General features: G+C 38.1%; 1 protein-coding gene across 1 annotated transcript in view; it reads right to left on the reverse strand.

The window, feature by feature from the left end:
• The window catches only part of DSCAM (DS cell adhesion molecule), a 379165-nt gene that overhangs the window by 15008 nt on the left and 337354 nt on the right, over nt 1–26803 (reverse strand). Inside the window, exons 29-34 of the mRNA XM_030451268.1 lie at nt 20647–20677; nt 15384–15499; nt 13029–13031; nt 12496–12645; nt 8431–8628; nt 4362–4664 (exon numbers count right to left, since the gene is read on the reverse strand). Of these exons, the coding sequence (XP_030307128.1) occupies nt 4362–4664; nt 8431–8628; nt 12496–12645; nt 13029–13031; nt 15384–15499; nt 20647–20677 (801 nt within the window). The remainder of the gene's footprint in view (nt 1–4361; nt 4665–8430; nt 8629–12495; nt 12646–13028; nt 13032–15383; nt 15500–20646; nt 20678–26803) is intronic.

Consider the following 26803-nt stretch of genomic DNA (forward strand, 5'->3'; position numbering starts at 1 on the left):
TAAAAGGAAGGCCAGGGAAAATGGGGCCCCCTGGTTGAATGGAGCAGGGAATGTAGTGACACAGGACATAGAAAATGCTGAGGTACTGAGTCCCAGGTCCAAGATATCAGTAGAAGAGTATGGAGCAATGAAGACTGCCCCTCGGTGCCAAAGGATCAGATCAGGGAATACTTGAACAAAATGGGATGCACCTACAGCTACTGAGGGTACTGGCAGGTGTCAGCGTGAGCCCTCTTGCAATAGTCTCTAATTGATGGTGGTGGTTGGGAGAAGTGCCTGAAGACTGGAAGAAAGCAAATGTCACACCTATCTTTAAGAACAAGAAGGAAACCCCAGGAGCCTACATGCCACCCAGGCTCCTCTCCATCCTTGGGAAGGTGATGGAGCAGATAATCCGGGCAACCATTTCCAGGCACGTGAAGACCAAGAAAGCAATTAGGAGTACAGAGCATGGACGCACCAAGGGGATGTCATGCTTGACCAACCTGATAAACTTATGTGGTTAAGTGACTGGCTTGGTAGAAGAGTATAACTCAGTGGATATTGTCTATCTCAACTTCTGTAAGGCTTTTGACATGGCTTATTTTAAGATCCTTGTGGAAAACAAATGAACTATTGGCTGGATAAGCAGACACTGAAGTGGACTGAAAACTGGATAAACATGAGGTCTAGGGAATGGTGATCAGTGGCACTAAATCTAGCTGGTGGCCAGTAACTAGTGGTGTACTCCAGAGGTCAATACTCCAGAGGTCCAGTCAGTAATGATCAGTATGGTGGGTCATAGTATTCCCTCAACAAATTCACTGATGACCAAAAAAAAACCAGGCTGAGTGCCTGATAGACCAGAGGATTGTGCTGCCACCCAGGGGGACCTTGAAAGGGTCAACACAAACCTCATGCAGATCAGCAAGGGGAAATGCAAAGTCCCCCACCTGGTTAGGAATAACCTCCTGCATTACTACATGCTGGGGGGAAACCAAGCTGGAAAGCAGCTTTGAAGAAAAGGCCCCGGGGATCCTGGTGGACATCCTGGTGATCCTGGTGATTCTGGAACATGAAGCAGCAATGTGCCTTTACAACAAAGAAGGCCAGCTGTAACCTTGGTTGCAATGGGAGTGTGATACTTTCCTAAGCATTGCTGAGGCCACACTCAGTGTCCATCTCTGTGTTCACCAGTAAAAGAGGGATGTGGAGCTATGGAAGGCAGTCCAGCTAAGGGCAACTGGATGTATCTGCAGAACCAGCTGACTGGAGGGGAAAAGCTCTATTAATAAAAATTACAGTGGGCTTAGAATATGAGGCAATCAGGTAGCATGCATTAGTAATTACAGAGTTAGAGTTGTATGTAATGTGAACAAGTTCTGAAAAGGTAGTTCTGATTCACTGTTATAATACTAGAATTGATCAATTAATAAGGTTGCCTAGATATCTGATGAGCCATCCAAATATAATTTAAGCTGAGGGGTTGATCAAATATTTTGATTCAATTTCTGGATGAAAATAGTATGGAAGTTGGGAATGTAAGAGCAGGGTGGTCAGCCCCCAGTATATGTCATTGAATTTCAATGACCCCTTTTTATCCTCCAATGAAAAAGCACTGAGTTCTCCTACACCTAACCATTAACTATACCAGTTTAGAGCAATCTGAGGTCTCAACTACTGCCTGCTGGATAAAACAGATGATCAGCAGACTTGGCTAGACAGGTACAAAAGATTGCTGTGAAATGCTCAGGAAAAGCAAGGGGACAGTCAATGACATGAGGTGGGATGCCCTCTCTCCTGGAACCAAGCTTTAGGTAGTCTAACAGTTTCCTTGCTCCTACGAAACACTTACGCTATCAACAAGCTAGGTTATAGCTGACAATCTTCACCAATAAAGTCTATTATCACCCTTCTTGAGTAAAGCTGCAGCCTTGCCACAGGGTAAATTAGTTACAAAATGTCACATCTATCAAAATAAATTTCTGTTGCAATCTTTCTGAGACTGTCTTATAATTTTGAAAAACAAATGTCACCTATTTCAGGCTCCTAAACCTTTATGGCAGCCAGAAGAGTTGAAGCAGGTAGCATTGCAGGCAGTTTGAAAAGTGAGATGAGAAATCAGGAAGGAGGAGGCATAAGCTATTGAAAGTGTTATTGGACAAGAAAGAGATTGAGTTGGGTGAAAAGAAAAGCAGAGCACCATGAAAATGGGTAAAAAATTAATCTTGAAAGAAAGACTGGGGAGAATAAAGATGAGCTAAGGAAGCACACTCAGTGTTTCATCACAGATGTTCTCGTCTACTTAATCTAAATACTTGAAGTTTAATTTCTTCTCCATATTCCCAAATGTAGAGTTACTTTGATTAATTATTTGAATTATTAATTACTAATTACTTCTGCAGCATTAATGGGTGAAATAAGATGCCTGGTAATTCTGATTTGAACACTAAAAATATGAGTCTGTCTGCTACTACTGAAAATTCTTTCTGTCCACATGTTTTGTTTAAGGCCATTCACATAGGGACCTTTAATAACATATTCAGTATTTATGGGCCAACACTCAAGTTGCTGCACTGGAACATTGTATTTTTTTCAAGTTTTTGAAGGTAATTATTGGTTTCATAATACATTTAATTTCCTTACTGAAAAAGGAAAGCCAAAGTTAATCAAGAAAAGCGGGTACAAAGTCAACCTTTAAACTAAAGATGGGTACAAGACTAATTTGCTAGGGGGTTCTGATGATGTTCCAACCCTGGAAGCTTTTAACTCAAGTACAGGGACCAAATTTTGGTGCTGTATTCCCTCAAGAAAAATCAGCTTTATATGGAATACATTAGAATATTTCCAAGTACTAAATATGCATAGATAATGTATTTGGAACATGAAAGGAAGAGCGTAAGCTATTTGTTAAAGAGATGATAAAAAATGTTGACTGAGTGGAAGGAGAGGGCTGCAATTTTAACTTAGCTGTGAAAGCAGATGCTTCCCTTTAGCAGAGCAAGTACAAATATTTATTTTACTTTTTTGACTTAGAAATGAAAATCATTTCTATCTTTATCTATTTCTACAGCTCCTGGGTTTTTAGTTCTACTCTGTGACTACATAGAAATCAGTAATTTCTCTCACTATTTTATTTCCTGCTTAATTCCTTCTTATCTATCTTTATGATAAACTAATTTCCTGCCTTGCCTATTAAAACTTCCTAGCTTCTGGTCGGTCTTTTTATTGCCATGGTTTTCTTTTAGCTTCCTCATGCAAAGTCCTTTATACTATTTTTTTTTTTTTTTTAAGTGTCAGGTCCTGCTTTTGAATGACCTTTCTGAACCCACTAGCTATCTTCCATTCCTCTGTCTTCACAAGTGCTTTTTCATTTACAGTGTATAATAAGCAAATTGTGGTAGCTTATTCATTACTCTTTTTTACATATATGAGCACTACTGATGATTTTGGTGTATGTAGGTAGCCCCACTTCAACTGGCAAATATATATAATAACTAAAATAAATACAGTAATATAAAATAAAGTAAAGTAAAATAAAATGAAGCATATTTTCAGCACAGAAATATAATTATGCCTCTCCCCATTTGAATCCTTTTCCACGATAGCACATCAGGTTTCTGCAACAAAGACTGAGAAATCTTCTGAGATTTTACCATATATTTGATCTCAGCGCATCAAAAGTAATCCACCTATGCTACTGTGCACTAGGATATCACTAAACCCAACATTCTTTGTGAATTGGCTGTCCCTCAGGCACCTTTAGTAAGTTAGAACATGGAATAGGTCTAAATTCGTCTCAAGGTAGAAGGCTCTCTTGAGTTATTGCACTGTCTAAATTTTATCCATTTTTAATTCTCCCTCCTTTAGATTACCCTAGTTCAATATTAGATGTCAAAGAGAGAACAGAACAGCTCAAGAACATCACTGAAGGGTTATTACATCTTTGACAAACTACAAGGCAAAAGGGATAGAACATCATCTAAAATCTGTCGTTATAAAGTATTCTGAAAGCAAACTTTTGCTCTCAAGCTTGAAGTATTGCTGTAAGACACTCTTTATTAGTAGGTGGTTTGAGTTGGAAATGGGCATATGTATCCCATATGGTCTTATTTATCCCAGAAGTTTGCCTGACAGCTGCAGCTGCAGAGGAGGTGGATTTGATGGCCTTTTTGTTCCTAGATTTCCAAGCTCCTCATTTTTCTGTGTGTGAGAGAATATACCCAAGCGCTATATTGGCTGGGATGAAAACCAATTATTTCTGTCAGCACTTCCAGAATATATTATGCACCTTCCTTCTTCCTTGTGACATATTAACCAGCATAGGCATGGGGTGAACTCCTCACCCCAAGGACCAGAATTAGTGACCTCTAAAGTCTCACCTGGCCGATGTGCCTTTGGAACTGCCATGTTCATCACTCGTCCTCCATCCTGAGGCTTGGGGGGCGACGCGGTAAACCTGCAAATCCCTGACTCTGACGGGGTGCTTGAGGTCAGACTGTCTGTGTAGTCATTAGTCCCTGCCGTGAGCTGCTCTGACGATGTGTCTGATATGAAGCATTCTGTGATGGTGAACTTGGCATGTCTCAGCTGCTCTTCCATTTTGGCGTGCTCGTACGCCCTTGCTAGCTCTTCGTATGTTGAGGAGGCACTTTCTGTGGAGACCATGCTGCTTCTTGCTCGATCTGAACAACAGAAATACACATCAGGAAACATCTGTGCAACCCTTTTTTTTGAGAGAGAGAAGCTACAAACGTGATAGCACTTCTTAATAAAATGCAGAGCACTTGAAATTACCGAGGCAATTTAAACGGGTCTGCTTCGCTATAAATGTCTGTGTGATTTTTAGTTTAGTCAGTTTCTTGATAATTACAGATAATCTAAAGTGAAGTCTTATTCTGCTAACAGCATTTTGTGGCTTAGCATTAATTTCATGGTTTAGAAGAAATAACCTTTAGTACACGAAGAAGGTTAAAAAAAGCATTTCATTAAAAGTTAAATGCCTTAAAAATGTTAGAAACCCACAAAACAGATTTAGCAATATGAGGAACAGCTTCTTCATATTAGCTTTCTAATGCATCTCATGTATTTCTGTGAGGAGATGTCTAGGTGTAGTTTTTCTGTACCTATTTCAATCTCATACTTTTTTTTTTTTTTTTTTTTTTTTTTTTAAGAAATCCCTGGGGTGAAGGTCAGATATAAAGGCAATGTCTCTCATTGTCTCTGACTGTCTCACACAACAGGAAAAATACAAACTCATTTCCTAGGGAACAAAGGTCTTAAGAAAGCAATCTTGTTCGGTAGCTACCAACCTGAAGTCATTCAGGAGCTTTTTTCAATGTTCTGAAGCTAATGGGGGATTCATATTTGACACATAGGATATTATGACCTAGGAGCTCTTTTATTCTGCTGATGAGTTTCTGACAATATCAGTATTTCTTACATAAGCATTATTCTAGAAGATGCAAGTGGCTAACAATTCAGTAAAGATAATTCTAGAAACCCAGCACTCATTTCTGGGGAGACAAATCTCTGGTCTGTTGCACCCATCTCAGTTCTGCTTCAGTGGGCTGGAAGAGCAGAGGACTTTGGAAAGTTCCCTGGGCAGAAGTCATGTTTCATCACAAGATTTGTACCATTTCAGACATTGCTGGTGATGTTCAATAAACAGGCACAATGCAATAGCTAATTCATAAAAATGGGACTCCTATAGCAGCCAGAGGCAACTTTGTTGTTATTGTGAATCTTTATCTTTTTTATTGTGTATTGGGATTCTTGCATCAGTTTTCATTGTGCAAAAGAACTACCCTCCTGCCACTTCTAAATAAGACCATGCACTATTTAAAATTACAAGTACTTTTACAATATGATGTAACTTGCTTTAGATTTTCAGCTGGCCAGAACTTAAACAAGCCTTTTTTTTTTTCTTTCTTTCTTTTTTTCTTTTCCCTCAGGACATATCATTCTGTTTTTCACATTTGCTTTGTAAATCAGACCAAAACAATGTCTTGCTGAATTTCTAATCAACTACAAACTCCTGGAAGGTTGCAGCTGCCCAGTGCCATAGTGTCTGTAAATATGATAGTCATACAAAGGTTCAGTTTGGTCCATGGAGGTCAGGACCTGCTGCTTTCCATATCCCATGACCTGAGGTGACTATGCCAGAATTGAGGAAAGTGCATCCAAGTCCAAGGTGAAATTCATGAAACCTGGATTCGTCAGGAAATTTCTAGTCCTCTAGTTAGAGCATCTGAACAAGCTACAGTTATGAACTGCTTCAATACATTTCTCCTAAGCTTAAAAGCTGCTGCTTTCTAAAACTGAAATTGTTTTGATAAGAAGTGCTAAATTCTACCATATATTAACTGCATCAACAGAATAAAAAATATGAACTCATACTGGAAAAGTTATCAAATGTGAACATTTATTCAACTGATTCTTAAAAAAAAAAACCTGGCTACATCTATTAGAATGTTTATTTGAAAATGTTAACGTTCTGAAATAATTAGATTAATTTAACTGTATTCTTTTCCCAGAAACCAAGTGGCATAAGAGAAGTAAATTCTGGCACAAAACCCCCTCTCTTGAGCATGAACTACAGCTTGTTATCCCTTACATAAATCACTGTATGTTCAAGGGTAGACATAGAGTGGGAAAGGAGCCACATTAAAACATGGATTCTGACATCTGGTTACAAGATTACATGTAGCTTTTCTATTAAGCCACATGGCAAATTGAATTCTCTGCCCTTTGTAATGTGCATTGGAAAATATCCTTGGGGGATAACATTTTGGAACACATGCAAGTTACAAAAATAGTTACAAAAATAGTTTCTGAGATGACATTCCCTATTTATACCTGTAACTGTAGAGGTATTTGAGTTAATCCTTAAAGCCTTATGATAATTCTACCTGAAGAAATCAGAATGAAGTTTGTCAGCTGGCTGTAGTGTTACCCTTTGAAGACAACATAGGGGTCTGCAAGTTTAAGAGGATGAATAGTGAAATCCTGAGAGTTCCAACATAGAAATTATTGGATGTAAGAGAAGTCAGATGCTTGTTCTTACAGAGAGAAAGTAATACTGTTTTTCATGGTGAAAAGTCAGGCTCACCTGCTGTTTTGTAGCTCTAACATACAGCTTTTTCATGTGATAAACACTATTCCACTAAGTTTAGGCAATTCCTTTTGAAGAGGCCAGAGTAAGCCTGGATTTGCTTCTGTCAGGCATACCTTTGGATAGTATTTTTATATTTAGCCTTTATTAGATTTGCTTCATGACTGTTCTTCTGCTTAATCATTTATTTATTTGCCTTTTTCTGTCATTTGTTCAGTGTAAGGCAGAGAAGAAAGCTTTTTTTTAAATTTCTTTTTCTTTTTTTTTCCCCAGTTACAATTGAATTTATAATGTGAAGACATCAAAAAGAGAGGAAGGCTTCAGGCAGAATATGTATGCAATGTCTCCCCACTTATCATCTGGAAGACTAAAGCCCATGATGTTTCTCAGGAAAATCAGAGCTAGCTGCTGCAGTATTCAGTGATAAGAATGGATTTTGACTTGGATCTCTCGCTCTCATTTTTTCTGCTTAGAATAAACCCTATGAACATATTACATGAGTATGAAAAGGAAAATACTAACCTCAATGGAGCTCAAACCATAAAGCAATTCTGCCCATGACTCAGGCATGTTGGTTGCTAATACTGCCCCTTTCTGGTCAATGCCAGTTCACGCAGCAAATTCTCCTCCTTTTTCCTTCAGATTCAGGAATATTTACCACCATGCTTTTCAAAGGAGTCCAGTATGCATGTGTGGCATACGGATAGATTAATAGAATGTCAGGTTGGAAGGGACCTCAAGGATCATCTGGACCAACCCTTCTAATATTATTGTTTATATGATATGTCCCAGCACCCTGTCGAGCTGAGACATAAAACTTTCCGTAGTGGGAGAATCCACCACTTCCCCTGGGAGACCACTCCAATAAGAGTAAGAGTAAGAGTCAGAGTCAGAGTCACAATGAGAAAGGAAGAGGAAGAGGAAGAGGAAGAGGAAGAGGAAGAGGAAGAGGAAGAGGAAGAGGAAGAAGAAAAGAAGAAAGAAGAAGAGCAGGAAGAGGAAGAGGAAGAGGAAGAGGAAGAGGAAGAGGAAGAGGAAGAGGAAGAGGAAGAGGAGGAAGAAAAGAAGAAGAAAGAAGAAGAGGAAGAAGAACAAGAAGAAGAAGAAAAACAAGAAGAACAAGAAAAAGAACAAGAAGAAACCACAGACACAGTGTTTGTTATCACAGACAATATATGCATGGGTGGCACCCTTTATAGGCAGCCTACAGAAAAAAACCTTAGCAAAGCAAAAAAAAAAATGATGACAACTAAGCACCAAATGAAGTACATCAAGGACCAAGAAGGTTACTGCAGCTTCTGCTGTCCTGTTTGCTGTCCCTGCAGAGAGCTCCGTACCTGTGTCCTGCGAGGGGCTGACGCTGTAGCTATCACTCTCCTTGTCCACTGACCCTGCTGGCCTGGGGGTAGGCAGCCTCCAGTCTGTGGTGAGGGTATGAGCTGATATGGTGGGGTGAGGTCTGTTGAGGGTCCACTGACTGGCGTAGCGGTTCCGAGCTGTGGGTCCGGTTTTGGCACTCCTCCTCGTGGTAGGATCTGTGACAGATAACAGAGAGGGTCTTTGCTTCTAGCCTCTTGAATTGGTAAGGAAACAAGCCTGGCCAGAAGGGGATGGCCACTGAAATCACGTTAGTTAAAAAAAAAAAAAAAAAAAAAAGCACAAAATGAAATCATATATTTTAAAATGGGTAAAACTGAATAGCTGAAATCCCTAGCAGTCTCCCATTGACACGTTCATCATCACTCCACTCCGACATAAGCGGTTCTCCAGTACAAAAAAAGGCTTTGAGATGTGAAAGAGCACAAAGCAAGCAAATCAGGTTGGGGATTTCACAGAACATCTTCAAGTGAAGTCTAAGGTAAATTATCAGCGTAGATGTGCTCTCAGAAACAACCAGGTGAAAGCTCTCAGTTTGTAAAAACATGTGCTGAGAAATGTGGTGATATAATATCCTAAACCCAAATGTTATTTGAGGTATATAATCCTTGGCTAATATTATGTGCCTGTTTTGGAGAGGGATACATCAAAAGGGTTGACAAGACTACTTCTATGATTTAAAGTCTCGGTCTTATTTAAGTTTCCACAGTCTATTGCTTTCTAGCAGAATACAAGCTATCTAGAAAAGTCCACCATTCCAATACAGTAAGTGTTGGTGATTGTTTAAGAAAGTTGATTTTGAATTGTACTGACAATAGTGGAAAGAAATCAGTATCCTGGAAAAATATCCTAATCTGGATACTTTACTATATTATACTAATTATTACTAATATTACTATATTATACTATATTAATTAGTTACAGATTCCGTATTCTTTTTTACAAGTAGTCAAGACAAAACGTAACAGGCAATAATGCCATCAGAGTTTCAGTAGGAAGAGTTTCATAAATATTTGATTATTTTCTTAAGGTTTAAAAATCACCAGTTATTTGTTTAAGAACAGCAAAGTTTTATTTTTCATTACCCCAGAGATAATTGGGTGATGGAGTAGAAGTGAACTATCTGCCAAAACTGACCTTCTTAATTTTGCTAATAAATAGTTCTTCTGTAAAAGAAGTGAGCCTTTTACTCCCTAACAAAGCAAGTGGAATAGAAAAATCATTATGTGGCAAACAGAAAGTGACTAAATCAGCACAGAAGGATTTCTCTTTGAAGCTTCTGAAAGGATATCACTAACACTAGAAAGGATATTATAAATGAAAAATTCAGATCTATTCAAATGTTCTTTGACATTCAAATGGTGAAGTTGTCAGTCTTTGAGGTAAGAGACTTTAGCAGAAGCAATTTAAAGAAAAAAACAATACCCAGATAATGACTGAGCATTGCTGCTGCCTAAGCATTACCAGTAAGAATTTGTATTCTTCTGCTTCAAAGAAAAAAGCTGTGGCCTTCTCCTACTTCACATCTACCCTTTAGAGCAGTGGAAAAAATATGAGCTCAGTGCCACTGATAACTGATCCTCTTGGTAGAGCAACACATAGCTGCCTCACATGGATGACATCCCAAAACACACTTGACACAGTGTGACCCACCCGTCAGTATAAACCACTTGTAACAGATGTGGAAAGCTGGCACATGGCTGTTGTGCAGCCAGAAGTGAGCCTTCATGTCTGCTTAAAGGAAAGACATGAAGGACAGAAGAAGAATACTAGTGAGGAAACTCTTGGCTGGGGCTGCTTGTCCTGGAGAAGAGAAGGCTCAGTGGGAATCCCATTGATGTAAACAAACACCTGAGGGCAAGCTGCAAAGAGGACAGAGCAAGGCTCTTTTCATTGGTGCCCAGTGACAGGAGCAGAGGCAGTGGTCACAAAGTGAAGCACAGGAACTTCCCTCTGAACATCAGCAAGCACTTTATGGTGTGGGAGACTGAGCACTGGCACAGGTTGCCCAGAGAGGTGATGGAGTCTCTGTCTTTAGAGATACGCAGAGGTTGTCCAATCACATCTGTGGGCAACTGGCTCTTAACTTTGCTTTAAGCAGAGGAGTCAGGCTAGCCAGTGCCCAGAGGTCCCTTCCAACCTCAACTATTCTCATCCTGTGCCTCAGTACTTTCCTTGAAGGAGGTGGGAGGTCCTGCTGCCAGCATGCAGGACATCAGTGCTCATCCTGCTGAGCGAGTGCTGAGCAGTAGCTCTGCCCCAGCTGTGCTGTGCCTGCATAAGGGGCTCTGTAGCACAGGCATAGCCCACTCCAGAGCTGCCTATGTCATGGAAAACAGTGTGCATCTGGTCTTTAAGCCAGCCCTACTGTCATGTGCTGAAATCTAATTGCAGAGAGCAGAAGTGAACAAGCCAAGGAAAAAGGTTCGTGAAGCATAGGTCTTTTAGAAATAAATACAAAAGAACATGAGAACAAATTAAAAAGTTATGTAAGGGAATATGTGCCAGCCAGTGGGTGTGAGTGTACTCAGTCAGAAGGATCCACAGTCTCTGAGCCACTGAGCTGGGCACTTCACTCCTCTTCAGAGGGAAAGCTGTGGGTCTAGACAAAACATCATAGTCTAGCCTCTATCAAAAGTATATTAGCATCTTAAATCCTGAGAACACTACCTAAAAGCCTTTGACCCAGCCCCATGTAATGCTGCCATCAGATCTTTACTCCATAATAAAAGTAATGGTGGATTTCTATTTTCAAAGCTGAGCTGGACACTGATCATACTTGTTCACATGAGTTAAATCCAATTATAATTTGAAGAAAATCCTCCTGATTTCAGTGGAAAGATACACATGACTGCACACAAAAAAGTGATTAGGCATGGAAGGTGATGATGCTATAACTGGTGCTATAAAGTGCTGTGGTATGATTCAAGCGGGCAATCTGGGAGTGGTGCCTCTTTCCTTATTAGAAAAGACAGGGTTGGAAGACAACAGAGGTCCAACTGTTTACCCAGATGATCCTGACCTGTCAACATGATAAAAAATAGCTGGTGATATTTTTGCTTTTAGTGAGCAGGCTAGACAGCACATACATGAACTAAAGAAGTGAGAAAAGAGCGGTGTGAGAAAGAAAACAAATACTGTATCTTGACTCTTTCAATTCAAATGCTATGACTCTCTATAGACGAAGAATGGTGGTACTAATCTAGTCTTCACATATTTTAAAACTGTCAGAGTCAGAAAAGCAACAAGGTCAGGACTAGATCAGCTGTTGCTTAAAGACTGAGGTGGATTTCAGCATTTACATTCACCAAACTCACCAAGTAAAATTTAAAAAATGGTCAGGGAATAGAAATAATCCAAGAGATTCTAGAAATTGCAGTGTTAGTGAACTACACTTTGGTAAAAGCCCTAACTCATAAGTATTTCTCTGATCTAGAGATTTTCATTTCCATTTATATAGATACAGAACACATTCATGAGAGAAATAAGAACGATGGATCGCAGCAGTGTATTAATTTATGATATCATTTTAATCACTATAAGAATAGCTCAGCACAAATATATGTCAGAAAAGTAATTTACCATAATAACTAAAACTGGAAATAGACCTTTTTCAGAAAAGCGATAATAAGAAATGTGTTTCTTGCCAGATGTAGAGGTAAGAAGGGAAGAAATAGTTTGAATTACAATAAAGATTGATCACCAATAAAAAATATATTACACACTAAAAGTCATTAAGCTAATTTACCCAATAAATTATAGAAATTAAAATTTAGCATGCACTTGGTTTAATGAAAGCCAGATATGAATTATTTCAAATTACACCTACATTTCAGATGCACGTGCAATTTTTACCATATTGAATCACTAAACGCAACTATAGAAGAAATGTTCTCTGCTGACCTAAATACATTTCTCTCAGCTTTCAGACTGAAGAGTAAAACCCCATGATGATGTAAACACAGGAGAACAGTAATAATTTTCTTATAGTTTTCTCCAGATAACATATTCTCTTAGATGCTTACTTGTTCCTGGCCGGGCATCAGAAACATCAACCAGTGGTCCAGTAGCTTGTGACACAGACTGGTAATGTACTGTGTGGGTGACAGTCAATGACTTCTGCTTAGACGTCTCTCCAAAATCAGCATCAGTGAGCAGAACTGTAGATCTGTCATCTGGAAGTTAAAAAAAACCCAAACTAAGTCAGATAATGAGTAACAAATTTTGGGTTTGCCTTCATAAGAGCTTTACAGCAAAGTCCCCAGTGTTATTTTCAGCCAGTCACCACCACTGACAGTGGCAGCTCCCTCTTCTCTGCAGGACTGAAGATGGCTTTGAAGTGTCTATCACAGCTTGGAAGCCTCTGGGTTTAAACTCAAAGTTCATACAAAACTAAAGAATAAGAGTAATTTTCATATCTGTCTCCATGATTTCACCTCAGAGATGTGCAATTCAGATAGACTATTAAGCAACCAAGAAGCCTTCCAAAAACCTAATTTTTGTGTAACTATTTTTGGGCCTAAATCCTTCTTTTTTGTCTTCTCAACACTGCCATCACCCCCTTCATTTTCAGACAGCTTAACTGAGCTTTGCAACAATACATTCATTTTATTTCTTTCTGTTATCAAAAATAGTAATGTCCTCAGTGAAATCACCCATATCTTCCCAGAAGAAGGTTGTTTGCTAATTTTGCTAATTTACCTGCTACCCTTCAGTTTTTTCTCCAGAGACAGAATATTGCATAAGGGATGGCCATGACCCAAGACAGTTTTTAGGGAGCTGATTATTTTTAAGCATGAGTGCAGTAGTGAGGAGCGCTAAGTTCTACCAGCTCTCTCTGGACCAAAACTTACTACTGAGTTTAAAAAAGAAATTTTGGGCATCTTTGTGTGAGTTATATAAGTTTATCTTACATAGTCCATCTGGCTATGGGCTTTTTAGCAGCTGCAAGGAAAGGTGTTATTTAAAGCCTGACCTTGTCAAGGACTGGAAGGGAAAGGTGAGCAATCAGTGATCTATTCTGCTGTATGAGTCTGCTGCCTATGACTTCCCTATAGGGTAGTATATATATTCACCAAATTTCTACACATACCTTGATCCCTGAAGTAGAGTAGAGGGTTTTTTTAGTTTTTTTTTCCCTGTTGTGCTCTCTGTGTTGTATTTGTTTTGCTCCAAAGAAGAAGCTGGTCCACTTGATCATGGAAGATTTAAGAGCAATAAATCTTCCACTGGCTTTGTGATTATAGAATACCAATTTTCATGCTATAGGACTTTCTTTTGCATTTCTTACTCTTTTTATCCATTCATAATAAAAGCCACAAGAAGTTTCTGCTATGCAATGCTATGCTATATAGCACTGTAATGTATTTCTAAAGGAACTGGCAATGATGGGGCTTCTGTGCATTCACTAGTCAGCAGAGGTTGATTTGTTGCTTCTAAGCATTCCTCTTGGTGTTTTTTGTTTTTTTTTTTAAACTTGACAGACACCAGTAGGGTGAACAGTTCTGCACAAGTAGATAACTAGCATTTTTTACCCAAAGAAGGTCATAAACAGAATGAACATTATGAAATCAAATTGTTCAGTCTCTGGCAAATGATGAGCTCTTATTCAAGTTGGGAATAAAGCCTCCTGGCAGTGAACTATGTCAAAGACAGCCAAAGTTCTGGCTTACCCTGAGTGCTTTGTGGAGAGCTGTCTAGTACCAAGCCAGTGATCACATTGCTTCTGTTAAGGCACTAGTGGTATTTCCACTGGAGCCCACTGGTGCTCAGAAATAAAAACTATCTTTAGGATGAAGCCTGGCACAAAAGACTCCACCACAGGGGCAAACTTTGAGAAGCTGAAATCAGGATTTTAAAAGGTCTGTATTTCAGGTGAAGCTAAGGTCTCCTTTTCAAATCTGCAGAACAAATGGTGAAATGAACCCTGAGGCCACCCTCCTTCATGCCAGACTGACAGAAATTGTGACAAGGTGTGGGGCTAATGTGGCTTGTCCCTACCCAGTGTGTGCATGGACAGGAGATGCAGAGATGCTGCTTCCAGTGTGCAGGGTTTTCTTCACTATTCCTGGGATGCTGTTGTATTCTCAGCCATTACTGGCTTCTTCTACACATATTTTCATCCAAAAAAGTTTGAAGTCTAATAAGATCAGTCCAACAAGATCACTCTGGAGGGTCTTACCACAATGTGTAACCCTACAATCACATTTGGTTGTATTCGTATTCTGTTGAGATTTCAGACAACTTGAGTTTAAATAATTTAGGGAAAAAAACACCAAAACCCACAAATCTCAATGCCAAGAAATTCTGTTTTTTATGACATTTCAGCTATGTGCCAGCCACATGAGAAATCTTGTTTTACATTGTGTGAAACAGTTTAGATTTGAATTTTGCATAGATACACAAAAGCTGAAAACTGATCAAGAAATTGAGATATCATTTGCTATGAAGAGGTGGATACAATAGGCAATGTGTAAGCTTTAGAAGCTGGATATTGAAAATCTTTAAATGCTGATGTTGTTGTTTCCGAATTTCATTTTCCTCATAACTAATGTCATTGATCCAACTGTCTAGGAAAAGCCAAATAAAAAGAAAAATTAAAATTAAAATAATGAAACTGCCAATCTTTATTTACATTTCTTCAAGCAGCTCCTTCCACCAGCTTAACTTTCCTAATTTCCTGCAGTACTTTAAGTACTGAACTGAGATTACTTAAAGTCAAAAACTAATCAAAGGGGATAAAAAAAAAATAATTTCTGTTTTCAAATGTTACTTTGTGGTCTTTTTTTTTCTTGATGTGTGCAGTGGAGAATAGATGTGGGTCGAAAGGAGTCATCTAACACCTTATGGAGTCACAAACACCTGAAGTGCCTATTATGTTAATCACTGAAAAAAAAGCCTAACAAGAGTTTACCAATGGTCTCCATCGTGTCCCTCTCCTCAATCAGAAGTTGTGCTCTGGGAATGTCTATGTGCATCCTCAGCGTTTGCTGCTGCTTATTAAGGGTGTCTGAGGTCCTGGTGTTCTTGCTAAAAAACAAGAGAAGTAGACACATTAACATTCAGCCTAAATGAAAAGATACTTGCAAATGTTGTCACGTAAGGAAATAAGTAAAAAAACTTTGAGAGATGTAACTTTTCTTTCATCCCTCATGAATATGAGTAAAGAAACATTTTGATCAGAAACATGATCAAGACAGGTTGGTAGAAAAATTATGTTGAACAACTTCTAATTCTTTTTTTTAGCTTTACATTATTTTTCGTTATGTAAATTTCAAATATCACTGAAATTAATAAATGCCAAAGCAAATTAATAACCGGAAAATTCCTTAGTAAATCACGTAAAATAAATAAAGGCTTTAGTCCCACTGATGTTCCAAGACTAAAATTGCAAACCTTGTTTACATTGATGGATTATTTCTAATTGATTGATGCAGTATTCTAAAAAAGAACATAAAACAATTATTCTATCATCATGCAAATCGAAACAATTTCATTTTGAAGTTTGTGTACCAGAAAATTACTTCTTAAATGAGCAGTCTTCCCAAAGCAAATGAAAATGGATAGTAAAATTGAGTGCTACAATCATTTCTAGTACAGAGCTTGCACCAAGAAACCTTTAGATAGCACTAAAACCTCAGGAACTTTTCCCCCTTTTAGATGTAATTACTCTTTGGAGGGGAGGAAATATTTGCAAATAGTTCTTTTCACGGAGAGGATGAGGAAAGTTAAGACAAATCAGCCAGTAGTATGATCTAAGCACTGACACTTCAAAGAGCTTTAAGATTCAAGTGGAGGCTCATTTGCTGGTGTCAAATAGCTGCAGATCACTCAGTTTAATTCTTCTTTGGCAATGAATTATTGTTGTAAAGGGAATCAGCAGAGGGCTATTAAGCTGCTTCATAAGTTAACTTTGTCCCTGAGTGTGGGCTGCTTCATAGGAGACTAATGTATGTGTGATGATCTCACATCTCTAGAAAATTTGTCTTAAGTTCCTACATAAGAAAGATCAAACTAGTGCAGGTTTGGAGGTTCTCCTAGACTCCCTTTTAGGAGGAATTTCCTTGTCGTGTGGCCAGTAATTCTGCTCCAAATCCAAGAGTGAGATCCTCAAGGCACACAGGTACAGATTCTTGTCTGATTCTCACCTTCTGCCTTTCCCTGCTCTTGTGGTCTCTGCATCTCAAACTTTAACATCTCTGTGTTCACCTGGGTGATTAAGTGGTACTGTTGCCATCATGTACAGATGCATAGTTGGAATACAATCAAACAGCCTACACCTACTGCCTCATGTAATCACAGTGGAAGCAAAATTTCAAGAGAACTACCTTAGGGCTGCCAGACTTTTATACGTATATAATCAGTGAAGAATAGTGGTCATAGTGTCTTATTAAGCACATAAATTTGAAAAGATGTTTAGCATCCTAAAATGATCCTAAGTTCCACACTGACATTCTCAAAGTCTCTGCAGTGTCTGCATGGATCAGATGTCACTCTCCTATTGCTTTCCAGACAAGTTGCTGAAATGTTAAGAGAATCAGAAGCTAATGTATTATTTGCATGACAAATTAAAGGTATTTTAATTTGGCCTTGGCTAAGATCATAGGGCAGAGCTGTGGCAAAGTAGGAAACTGAATTTCTGAGTTCTAATTTCAATTAACAATTGATAATTCAACAGCTATAGGATAAAAGCAGATACATATAGAATCTGTGTGATACATAATTAAGTCTAACAAACACATCATTGCTCCCCTTCTCTGCTTACTAGGGATGCAGGACACAAAAGGATTGAATCAGATATGTTCCTCAGATAATGAAGATCTCAGCATCCCACTGAGCACTAGAAGCTCTTCTGCAATCTGAGCACTCTCTATTCCTACTATTGCAAAGTACTCAACTGCACAGAAAGTTGCAAGCCAGTTCACCAGGTTTGCAGTTATGTCAAGAGAGAACCCTGAATCCCATTCTTGGCTCCAGGGATAGCTTCATGCAAAATACTTGGAAGGTTCTTCAAGCCAGAACTGGAATCCATGCCTCCCAACATTCAGGAAAACTCCTCTCTATATTCAGGAAAACTTTCAGGTTATAACATCCTAAACCTTGGAAGCAAGGCAAGGATTTTTTTGAAGTTTGGTGCCCAAGTATTCCCTAATCTAGGAAAATTCAGGCACCAAAATACTATGTCTGGTGGATGAGGAGTCCAATGACTAATTCTTTAAAGGAAGGAGATGTATCTATCTATATTTTCCTTAACCTGCATAATTAAAGTCCCCAAACTTGCTCTCTGGCTATTCTTCACCTGTCATACCTTGTAAAGACCTCTGTATAATACAATTCATTTCCTCTGGTTCCATGAATCTCTGACCTCCAAATTGTTCGAGCCTGGGAGCCTGCCTGGGGAAGGAGTCAGTGTGCATTTGCTGTAGCCTTTTGCTCTATCAAGGTGTCTGCTTTTGGCCACTATCAAAGACAGATTCTTGGGTCTTCGGGTCTCATTGAGTTCAGCTTTTCTGTACAGTCTCTGGATAAATGGGCCTTTTCCCAGAGGAAGTACAATGCATAAGGTATTTTGAAAACGTGTGTATACTTAAAAAAAAAATTAAGATCTTTAATTAAAAAATGTTTACTTGAGTGACTGAAAGTATCTATGCACAGGAGAGAGTTAAACTTATCAAGCTAGTTATGTAAAGGGATTAAATATGGTGCTCTGTAAACCCAAAGTCATTCTGGATCCTTGGCAGAGAGTCAGGTGACCTCATGGTTTCCTGATATCTAAGCTGACTGTCAGAAAAAAACCTGGAAAACCAAATCTTGTAAGTAATCAGCCTGACAGATGGATATCTGGGGAGAAAAGATTCCTCACCTTGTGTGCAAACTTTGAAAGCTCAGTCAATTGCAACTGATTCACAATAAACTGTTTCAAAGGAGTTGGCTGGATTTACCCTTTCACCCAAAAGAAACATAAAAAAGCTGTGACAGCAGCAGGCATATTTATGTTTGACAACAACAAGTTGTGTGGCTCCTATTAAACTGCTTTCTTATGCTGGGGTTTATTCTGCTCCCCAGACATCTAGCTTATACAGCCAAAGCCAGCAACTTTCAAAGCAAAGACTAAAGCTCCTTTCTTAATCTGCTTTACACACACTCATAAATATCTCCTCAAAGGGCAATATATACAAAGATCTTTCCATCCCTTACAGCTTCCTACTAAATCAAATTTTCTGTTCTCTGTCCAATACTTAAACAGCAAGGAACAACACAAGGCATACTCTCTTTCTTTATATTTGCAGCAAAATAGATTTTGGTGAAATCTAAAAAAAAATAAATAAATATCAGGAGCTTTATAATATGTTACTATTGCTCTGGAGCAGGCTTATTATCCTTTTGATTATTAACATGCTAAATCTTCAGGAGCATTTAGTGATGGTAGGTAGCTCCAGTTTCAGGTGGAGGTATTTCATAGATCTATCAGAAATGGCAGAGCATTTAAGCCTGTGCAAAGTAGTATACTAAATACAGCATAATTTTGTGATCTCCAAGTTATGATGCATCTGCAAATGTAGGCTTATATCCCCTACTTTCTCAAAAGTCCTATTTTAATAGTTATTTGCCTTTGTTTACACTTTTAAAAGAAATACAAAATATGATTATTTAAGAAAGCAACATTATTTGTTAAAAAATGAGATGGGAGAAACTGACTTGATGATCATATTTCAATGTTGGTGAAGTGAAAAGCAAAAAGAAATGATGGTTGATGAGCTGCCTAGAAAACCAACTCTCACTTAAAGGCTAGGGAAGGACCTGACTGCTCTCTGAGTGCATCAGGTGGAGGGGGCAAAAGAAATCCTGTATTTGAAGGTCAATATCAGCAGGAAAAAAAAACCACAACTGGTCAAAACCCTGAAAACTTAGGTTTGCAGTTAGAGAAAATCTTTCAAGTGTCAGAGGAATGAGACTCTGAAATGTCCTTGTAGAGGCAATGACAAGACTAATGAAGCTAACCTGGGCTAAGGGTCATCAGTTTTGCAGAGGTGCTATGTGTGGTTGTCATTGGGACTGAATATCTTCATTCAGGAGATTCAGCCAGTCTGTGCTCAGTTTCTTTGGGGAATGGACTTGCTGCATATGCTAATCTATGCTATTTTCTGCAACACTGAAAAATATGAGAGCCTATCATCCTGAAGCTGCTTAAACCTGCAATCTGCTGCTAGCAGAGTTTTCTAACAGATAGGAAGGGTATGACCTGACCTGCATGACCAGTCTTGTTAACATCAGTGGGACTATTCAGATGGCTTTGCAGGCTGATGGAGTAGAGCTGAGTTTACACTAAAACCATCTGTCACCATGTCTGTGGTTAAGTATATTCTCACAATAGCAGGTGAAGGTCATCCCGGGTGAGGCAGTTCAGAGTACCATTCATTTGGTGAAATACTTTTGACATTCTTAAATTTGTTGACTAAAAAGAAAAATATTTTCCAGCAAACCGAAACCCATTTGAATTTAAAAATAATCCCTTGGTGATCCCATTCCCAAATATATGCAGAAGATTTAAAGTTCAATATTTTCCCCAGGCAATAAAATAAACATTGAATATATGAAATTTCCGTCTTTGAAAGAATTGTGGTGGGTACAATAGTCATTCTGTTCCAATTCAACAACTGAATTAGATTTTTGGATGCTGAGCTGGTGGAACAGACCTGAAAAGTAATATATGGGTTTACCCGTTCGTCAATACCTTTGGGTATAGGCAGCTAGCAATGGAAAATTACATAAATATAACTGTAAATTTTAAAGATATTCATATCCTGGCACTCACCAGCTTCAATCAGATGAATGCCAAAGAGCAATTACTAAGGTACACTCTATGAAAATATTTTTCTAAACAGAAAAAGTGTCCAAACAGACCAACATAGCTTCTACAATTACATTTTCTAACACAAGACTTCTCAGGTTTTCCCATTTACCCTCACAGAGATTGTCCACAAATTGTCTTTTTTCTCCCATTCCAACCAACAATATATCCTAGTTCTTAGCAAGCAGTCAAATGGAGCGTTTTGAAAAAAAAAAAAGTGTACTTCTCCACTTGTCACTATAATAATTTTAAAATATTATGCCATAGATGACAGATTATTAATTTTTTATGTTTTTCAATTTCAAACTATTAAATCTATTCTTACCTCATTAGCATTTCAGCCAAACTCTTTGCATCTAGAAGAAAACAGAAGAAATGTCATTACAAATGAAAATCTATTCCTCAGATAGATTAGGAAGTGATTTGAATTATCCATGTGTAAAACCACTGTTTTTTCTCAGATCAGTGGCAAGAATAAAATAATCTTAGAGAGTGTCTACTTGTTCTGAAACTACATTTCTGTCCCAGGGAGTCCTCTTTAGCTCCTCAGTAGCTCCAAAGATGCTTAGAGAAGTACGAACCCCAACCTTCTTTAACTCAAAAAAGATATGGAACCTTACAAGAAGTAGGACCAGTTTAACAAATAATGGGGGTCTTTATTCCTTCAGTTAGCAAATGAACAAGTGAGGAAGGAAAAAAAGGCAAGAGGACAGAAAAGCTGAACTCCACCAGTGGGCTGGACCCAAGCCCAAGCTGGATGAGCAGTTGCCAACCTGGAGTTCCCAAACCAAACCTGTCTGCCTGAAGGTCTGAGCAAGGCAGATCTCCATGGAGTCACCTTGTTTGGTTGCTCTCAAATATCAATGTTTTTCAGCTAGCAATAGTTCAAAACTATTACTGCATCTTCAGAAGACAGGCTATATACAAAACAGGTGGTGGTTGATTCCCACATGGATGAGCCCTGCAAAATGAGGCTCTGCTGAAAGAGATCTATTCTTCCTGTTGTTGTAATTGATGTTATTATTAGCATAAAATCCTTTGGGGACATAATTATTCTGATACTTATCAGATCAAAAGACACTGATGAAGTTTACCCAGTGTTCTTCAGATGGCATTCTGTAAAACTTTATCAACATAATATAACCATTTCTGTAGTATTTTTCAGCAAAACTGGACAGCTATGTTCTGATATCCTGCAGTCTGCTTCTAAGTAAATGTACTTAAAAATACTGACTCCAGATAAATACTGACTCGATTGCACAAATCGAGTGAAGCAAATCTCAGAAGAAAACAATTCCAAGTTGCCAAACAACTCTCCTATTATGTGAAACTTTAAATTTATTTTTTTATTTTTATCTGCCATGTGAAAACCTACTAGCACCTGCCAAAGATTTAACTGAATTGGTCTGTTTTCCCCATTTCACCTTTTTTATTACTTAATCACCTCCTGGGTCTTGTACATTTACAACAATTTCCCTGCTTGAGATCCTATTAAATATCCTGCCTTTAAATTTCAGAGAATGCAGGCAGAAATAAACAACCATCTTAATGCATCACTCTGGTTACATCTGTATTCATTTTTAAAAGAAATGGACAAAAGCCTCTTTTTAGTCATAAAAAACCCCTCAATAAAACTGTTTCATCAACTTTCTGCATTGTTTCTTTGTACTGTGCCATTTTTCCTGTATTTGGTTTATTTATTTATTTATTTTTAATTATTTTTTTATTTTTATTTTTATCTTACTATTTTTTGCCTGTTTTATTTCTCACCTGCTACTGGAGAAGCTGAAATCCTGCACTTCCTCTAGATCTGTTTGCTCCACTACTTCATTTTTAACCATCCTCTATCCCTTTTCAGCACAAAGCATTGCAGATTCCTGGTGGAGTCAAGGACTCTTCATCTGAGTTGTCCCATCAGATCTGAACTGTGCTCCATTTAGGTACTCAGACATTTTATTTTTTGCATTGGGATTGCCTTTTTCTGCTAACACCCATAAGTGCTACCACAGAGTAGATGATAATGTCTTTATCATCAGTCTAAACCAAATTACCACTGCTTCTGCTCCTAAATGTTTTCAGAGATCATTTTACTACTGTATTCTAAGGACCTAGAAAGGGATCCAGGTCTTTTGAAGAAAACAAAAAAACCCAAAAAACCCACCACCAACAAAGACAGTCCAGTCCAAGTAATTTTTTTTCAGCACATTTCATGATATTTCTTGTTATTCTAGCAGCACTAGAATCATGAAGGGACTAAGCAAGCATTTCCCTCTGGCACACTTAATGCAGGTGATTTAATATGCAAACATTGTTTTCACTTAACAAGCAGCTTTTGTGAAGAAATTGCTGCCTCCTTAAGAGAAGACTACGGATACTTGTGCAATTAGTCCACAACTGAAGAAAGCCTGAAGGAAGGAAGTTGAAGATCACTTGGCCCGATGTGGTTCAGATTGCTTTTTAAATTAGTTTACAAGGATTAAATGACAAACAACCTCCCTCACATGTTCTTATGTGCGGTATTCTATGCAGCATCTAGAAGAAGTATTGTGTTCTCATCCTTAAATGTATGTGGCACATATTCAAATGCATGTTAACAAATATGAAGTCCATAGGAGATTGTGCATCTTCAGTCAAAAAAAACCAAGAGGCATTGTGAAAGATCATGTTACATGTCAAAAGCTGAACAAGGAAGAACTGCAGAAAAAAAGCTTTAAATGTACCAATTGTACAAGTAGATTGCTACTATAGTCAGCAGCATTACAGTAGATAATGATGATTATGCAGGGTATGTAGCTCAGTGTAGCACAAACGTCCCAAGAAGATAGGGATCTTGTGTTTCTGTCAATGTAAAATTCAGAAGCCTAAAAGCAACTGAATACAAAAGCATGTCCAAAACATTAGCTAATGGAGAAATGCTAGTTTCACAAACCAATGACTATAGACTACAGGTTGTAATGGGTATTCCATAGATTACACTTCTGATCAGCGAATCGAGAATGCTTCATAAAAAGGAGCCAATGTCACTGCCAGTGTTCCATCTTCCAGCCTTTAGGTGGAGAAAATAATGGCTTGGGAGGCCACGAATGACAGTGGGAAGGGGCAAATCTCCTACTCCAGTGAAGTATCACCCCATTCCTTCATAAAAAAGACAAACTGCTCCTCTCCGTGGGTTTGACACGACTGCACTGGCAGGCACCAGCCCACTGACAGCCCTCGCTTCCATTTGCTGGGGCAGGCTCTTTTAAAATTCTTAACACATTTGGCTCACCCCTGGGAAATCAGGGGCTGGGATGGAGTTTTAGATTGCATGCTGCCAGGTCTGAACTATCACGCCGTCCTGATGCTTTCTGCTTGGATTAAGGAGAGCTGGATTTAAAACAAAGAGAAAAATATCGTGCAAGTAGTGGATCTAGGTTAATAGTCAGGAGAAAGAGTGGTAAGTCATCAGGTTGCTGTGTTATAATATATGCTGACCTACTGAGTGGCTGCATGAACTCCAGCAGTCTATTGACCTTCTGCTGGCCTGTGGAACTACTAAGCTGATCAAAAATCAGGGCTTTGCAGAAAACCACACTTTCTTTCTAAACAGAGTACTCCTGAAGAAATAAATCATACTGGGTCTGCATAAGAGGAAGGCAAAGGTTTACCTGATCCTACATGATAAAAAGGAGCAAAAGGATTAAGAATAGTGAGACTGCAGTTCTTACGCTACATTTGCCCCATTAAAACTTGAACCACAAACCCATTTTCTATAAGCACAGATACTATGTTTGCATGGAGAATGCACTGCAAATAAATCTAAAATTCTCAGTTCCCTCTGTCAAGCAGTTTCAAAGAAAACATCTCCTAAAGCCACAAAAAAAAGAATTACTTTTGTTACTTGTATGAAATCTTTTGGAAGGTCTCCCCGTGGAAACTATTATTTCTGAAGGAAACTAGAGGAAAGCCAATGATGGAATAATGATTTAGGAAAAATGAGTTCTGTGCCTCAAAGAAACTCCACCAGGTGGCACATATCAAGTAGTAATGACAGGATTTCAATTTCCAAACTAATTCAGATGACAGCTGAACACAACATCTACTAGAGCAGTACATTTTTTTAGCTAGGAGATGAGAAAAACTTGCACATAGGTTTGTTGGTATTTTTTTAGGCAACTTACTAAGGAGTTTTCTGGAACAGCAATACTGATTGTCAGTAACACTTCTAGAATATGAAGTGAACTCCAAAAGAGCAGAAGATAGCTAATATGAGATCAGTTTTCAAAAAGAATGAGCAAAAAAAATCTGAATTATGAAAGTCCTATCAATCTGATCTTGGCAATGAGCAGAATGATGAAAAAAATGGAATGAAGCTTGATAAAAGGAATTCAGGGAGATAGAATAATTGAGGCCAACCAATATATAGGCTTGTGGTCAATCAGCCATGTCAAAGTTGATCTTTTAAAAATGAGATTAAAACTAATGACATTGAAAAAGCTCTCACTGAGATTTGAGTAAATAACATTAAAGTACTGCTTTGACATTTCTCTAGAGCAAATTCTGTTACTTCAAAATATCTTAATAACAAGGTAGCACAATGCAAAAAAATTAACACAGCAGCCATTTTACATGGGTGTCAACATGGTGAAACTGCCAGGTAACTAAGGCATAACAATCTGGATCATCGGGTATGCTGGCCACATTAGCAGTGTATCTGCATAGGTATCAAGACTACAAGCCATAGATACACAATGGAGAATATTATCCTGTTGCACTGTAATTAGAGAATTGCCAGATGATCTCAATGGATAAGATGTTAAAGCAGACTTAAAATAATGCTGTGCCCAGAAAGGTGACCTTTGCAGATATAGACTGAAGACTGTAAATGAAAAGAAGGAAGGCTCCTACCTCTATCTGGTGCTGATATGTATGCTGCTGGAATACTGTGTTAATTTCTATCATACACAGATGAGGAAAGCTACCTAAAGACTGCAAAGAGACCAGCTAAAAGCCTTGGAATTAATGAATGATAGGAAAAATACAGAGAAAAATTAAAGAAGATTAAACTGTTTCATTTACCAATGAACACATTAAGAAATTACTTGGTTACCAGCATGTATAAGGAATATAACTGAAAGTTAGATACAAAAAGGCATTTTAGTTCTTGTATAGCAGACATAGGTATAAGAGCACCAGATGGCTGGGATGTAGAGCTGTACCTTGACAAATTCAGATAAGAAGTGAGACACTACTTTCACAGAAATGTTAGTTAAATATTGATGACTTTTATCAAAATGAATTCGTCACTGCCTATGTTTGATCAGATATTTTTCTAAATTCCTATATATATTCTATATTCCTATATTTCCTCTATTCTGAGAGTAAATACTTCAGAGAAGTCTTATGTTATGCAAAAGCCAGACTGTAGCCTTCCTTAAGAGACTCTAAATCAAGAATCTGTGACTACTTGTAAAATAACCATGAAAAACTAGATGTGCGCAGCCATCATTTCCTGGAGCCAAGAAGCTGAAAATATCCCGCTCATTACTGGATGGAATTCCACAGTATTTCTGAGAAGAGAAGATAACACTTTCTTCACCCTTAACCCACCATTTTTTGATGAAAAAACTGCACAGAAATAAAAGAATGAAAAGATTTTGAATGAGAAAGTTGCTATCCAAGCTAAAGCATCCAGATGCCCTGATTCCCAGAGATGTAAATGGACCATAAGGCCAGTTATCTCTTTGATCTTTGAATTTGCCCATACCTAAAAGTCCTGTATCTCTCTTTTTTTGTTTTTCTTTCTTTTTTTCTTTTTTTTTTTTTAAAAAAACATCCAAAAGATGCAAAAAAGTGAGTAGGTGCTTAGATGATATGGAAGACACGGGGCTGACCCTTGTTTTAATCCATATTGAGATAGTATTTATGTTAAAATACAAATAACTAAACAATTTGTTGGCTTTTGGAAATGGTTAGACTTAATTTAGCAGATGACAAATCACTTTACTATTTATTCAGTGTGGTGATTTGAAAGACTTTTTCCCAAACACCTTCACTGTAAGGTCTGCTGTTTTATGCTAGTGCATAACCTACAGGGCCAAGTGCAAAAGTGGCAGACTGCAAGGATCAAATACCTGGTTGTGGTTCAGCCAGGGGTACTTACTAGAAGATTTATGAAATATAAAGAATTCACAGACTAAAGATTATTCACCTAGCAAACAAGTGAATTTTAATGCAGATAAAACTATAGAAAGGTCAGTGAACAGTGAAGTGTTGCTGCAAAAGTTCTTCTATAGCACATGATGGGTAAAAAGATGTGGCAACAAATCTGAAACCATCTGGTTGTGTTTTCTAGCCTACTAATGTGGATACTTTCATTTTATGATTTGAGAGCCACAATTTGCATCTGCTTGAAAACAAAAATTCCTCCATCTTCAGAACATCTGATTTTACTCTTTGAAAGAAAATACGATTTGAGGTTTTTGAGACCATTCACAAGGGAA

The sequence above is a fragment of the Calypte anna genome, chromosome 1 (assembly GCF_003957555.1).
Source record: "Calypte anna isolate BGI_N300 chromosome 1, bCalAnn1_v1.p, whole genome shotgun sequence".
NCBI lineage: Eukaryota > Metazoa > Chordata > Aves > Apodiformes > Trochilidae > Calypte > Calypte anna.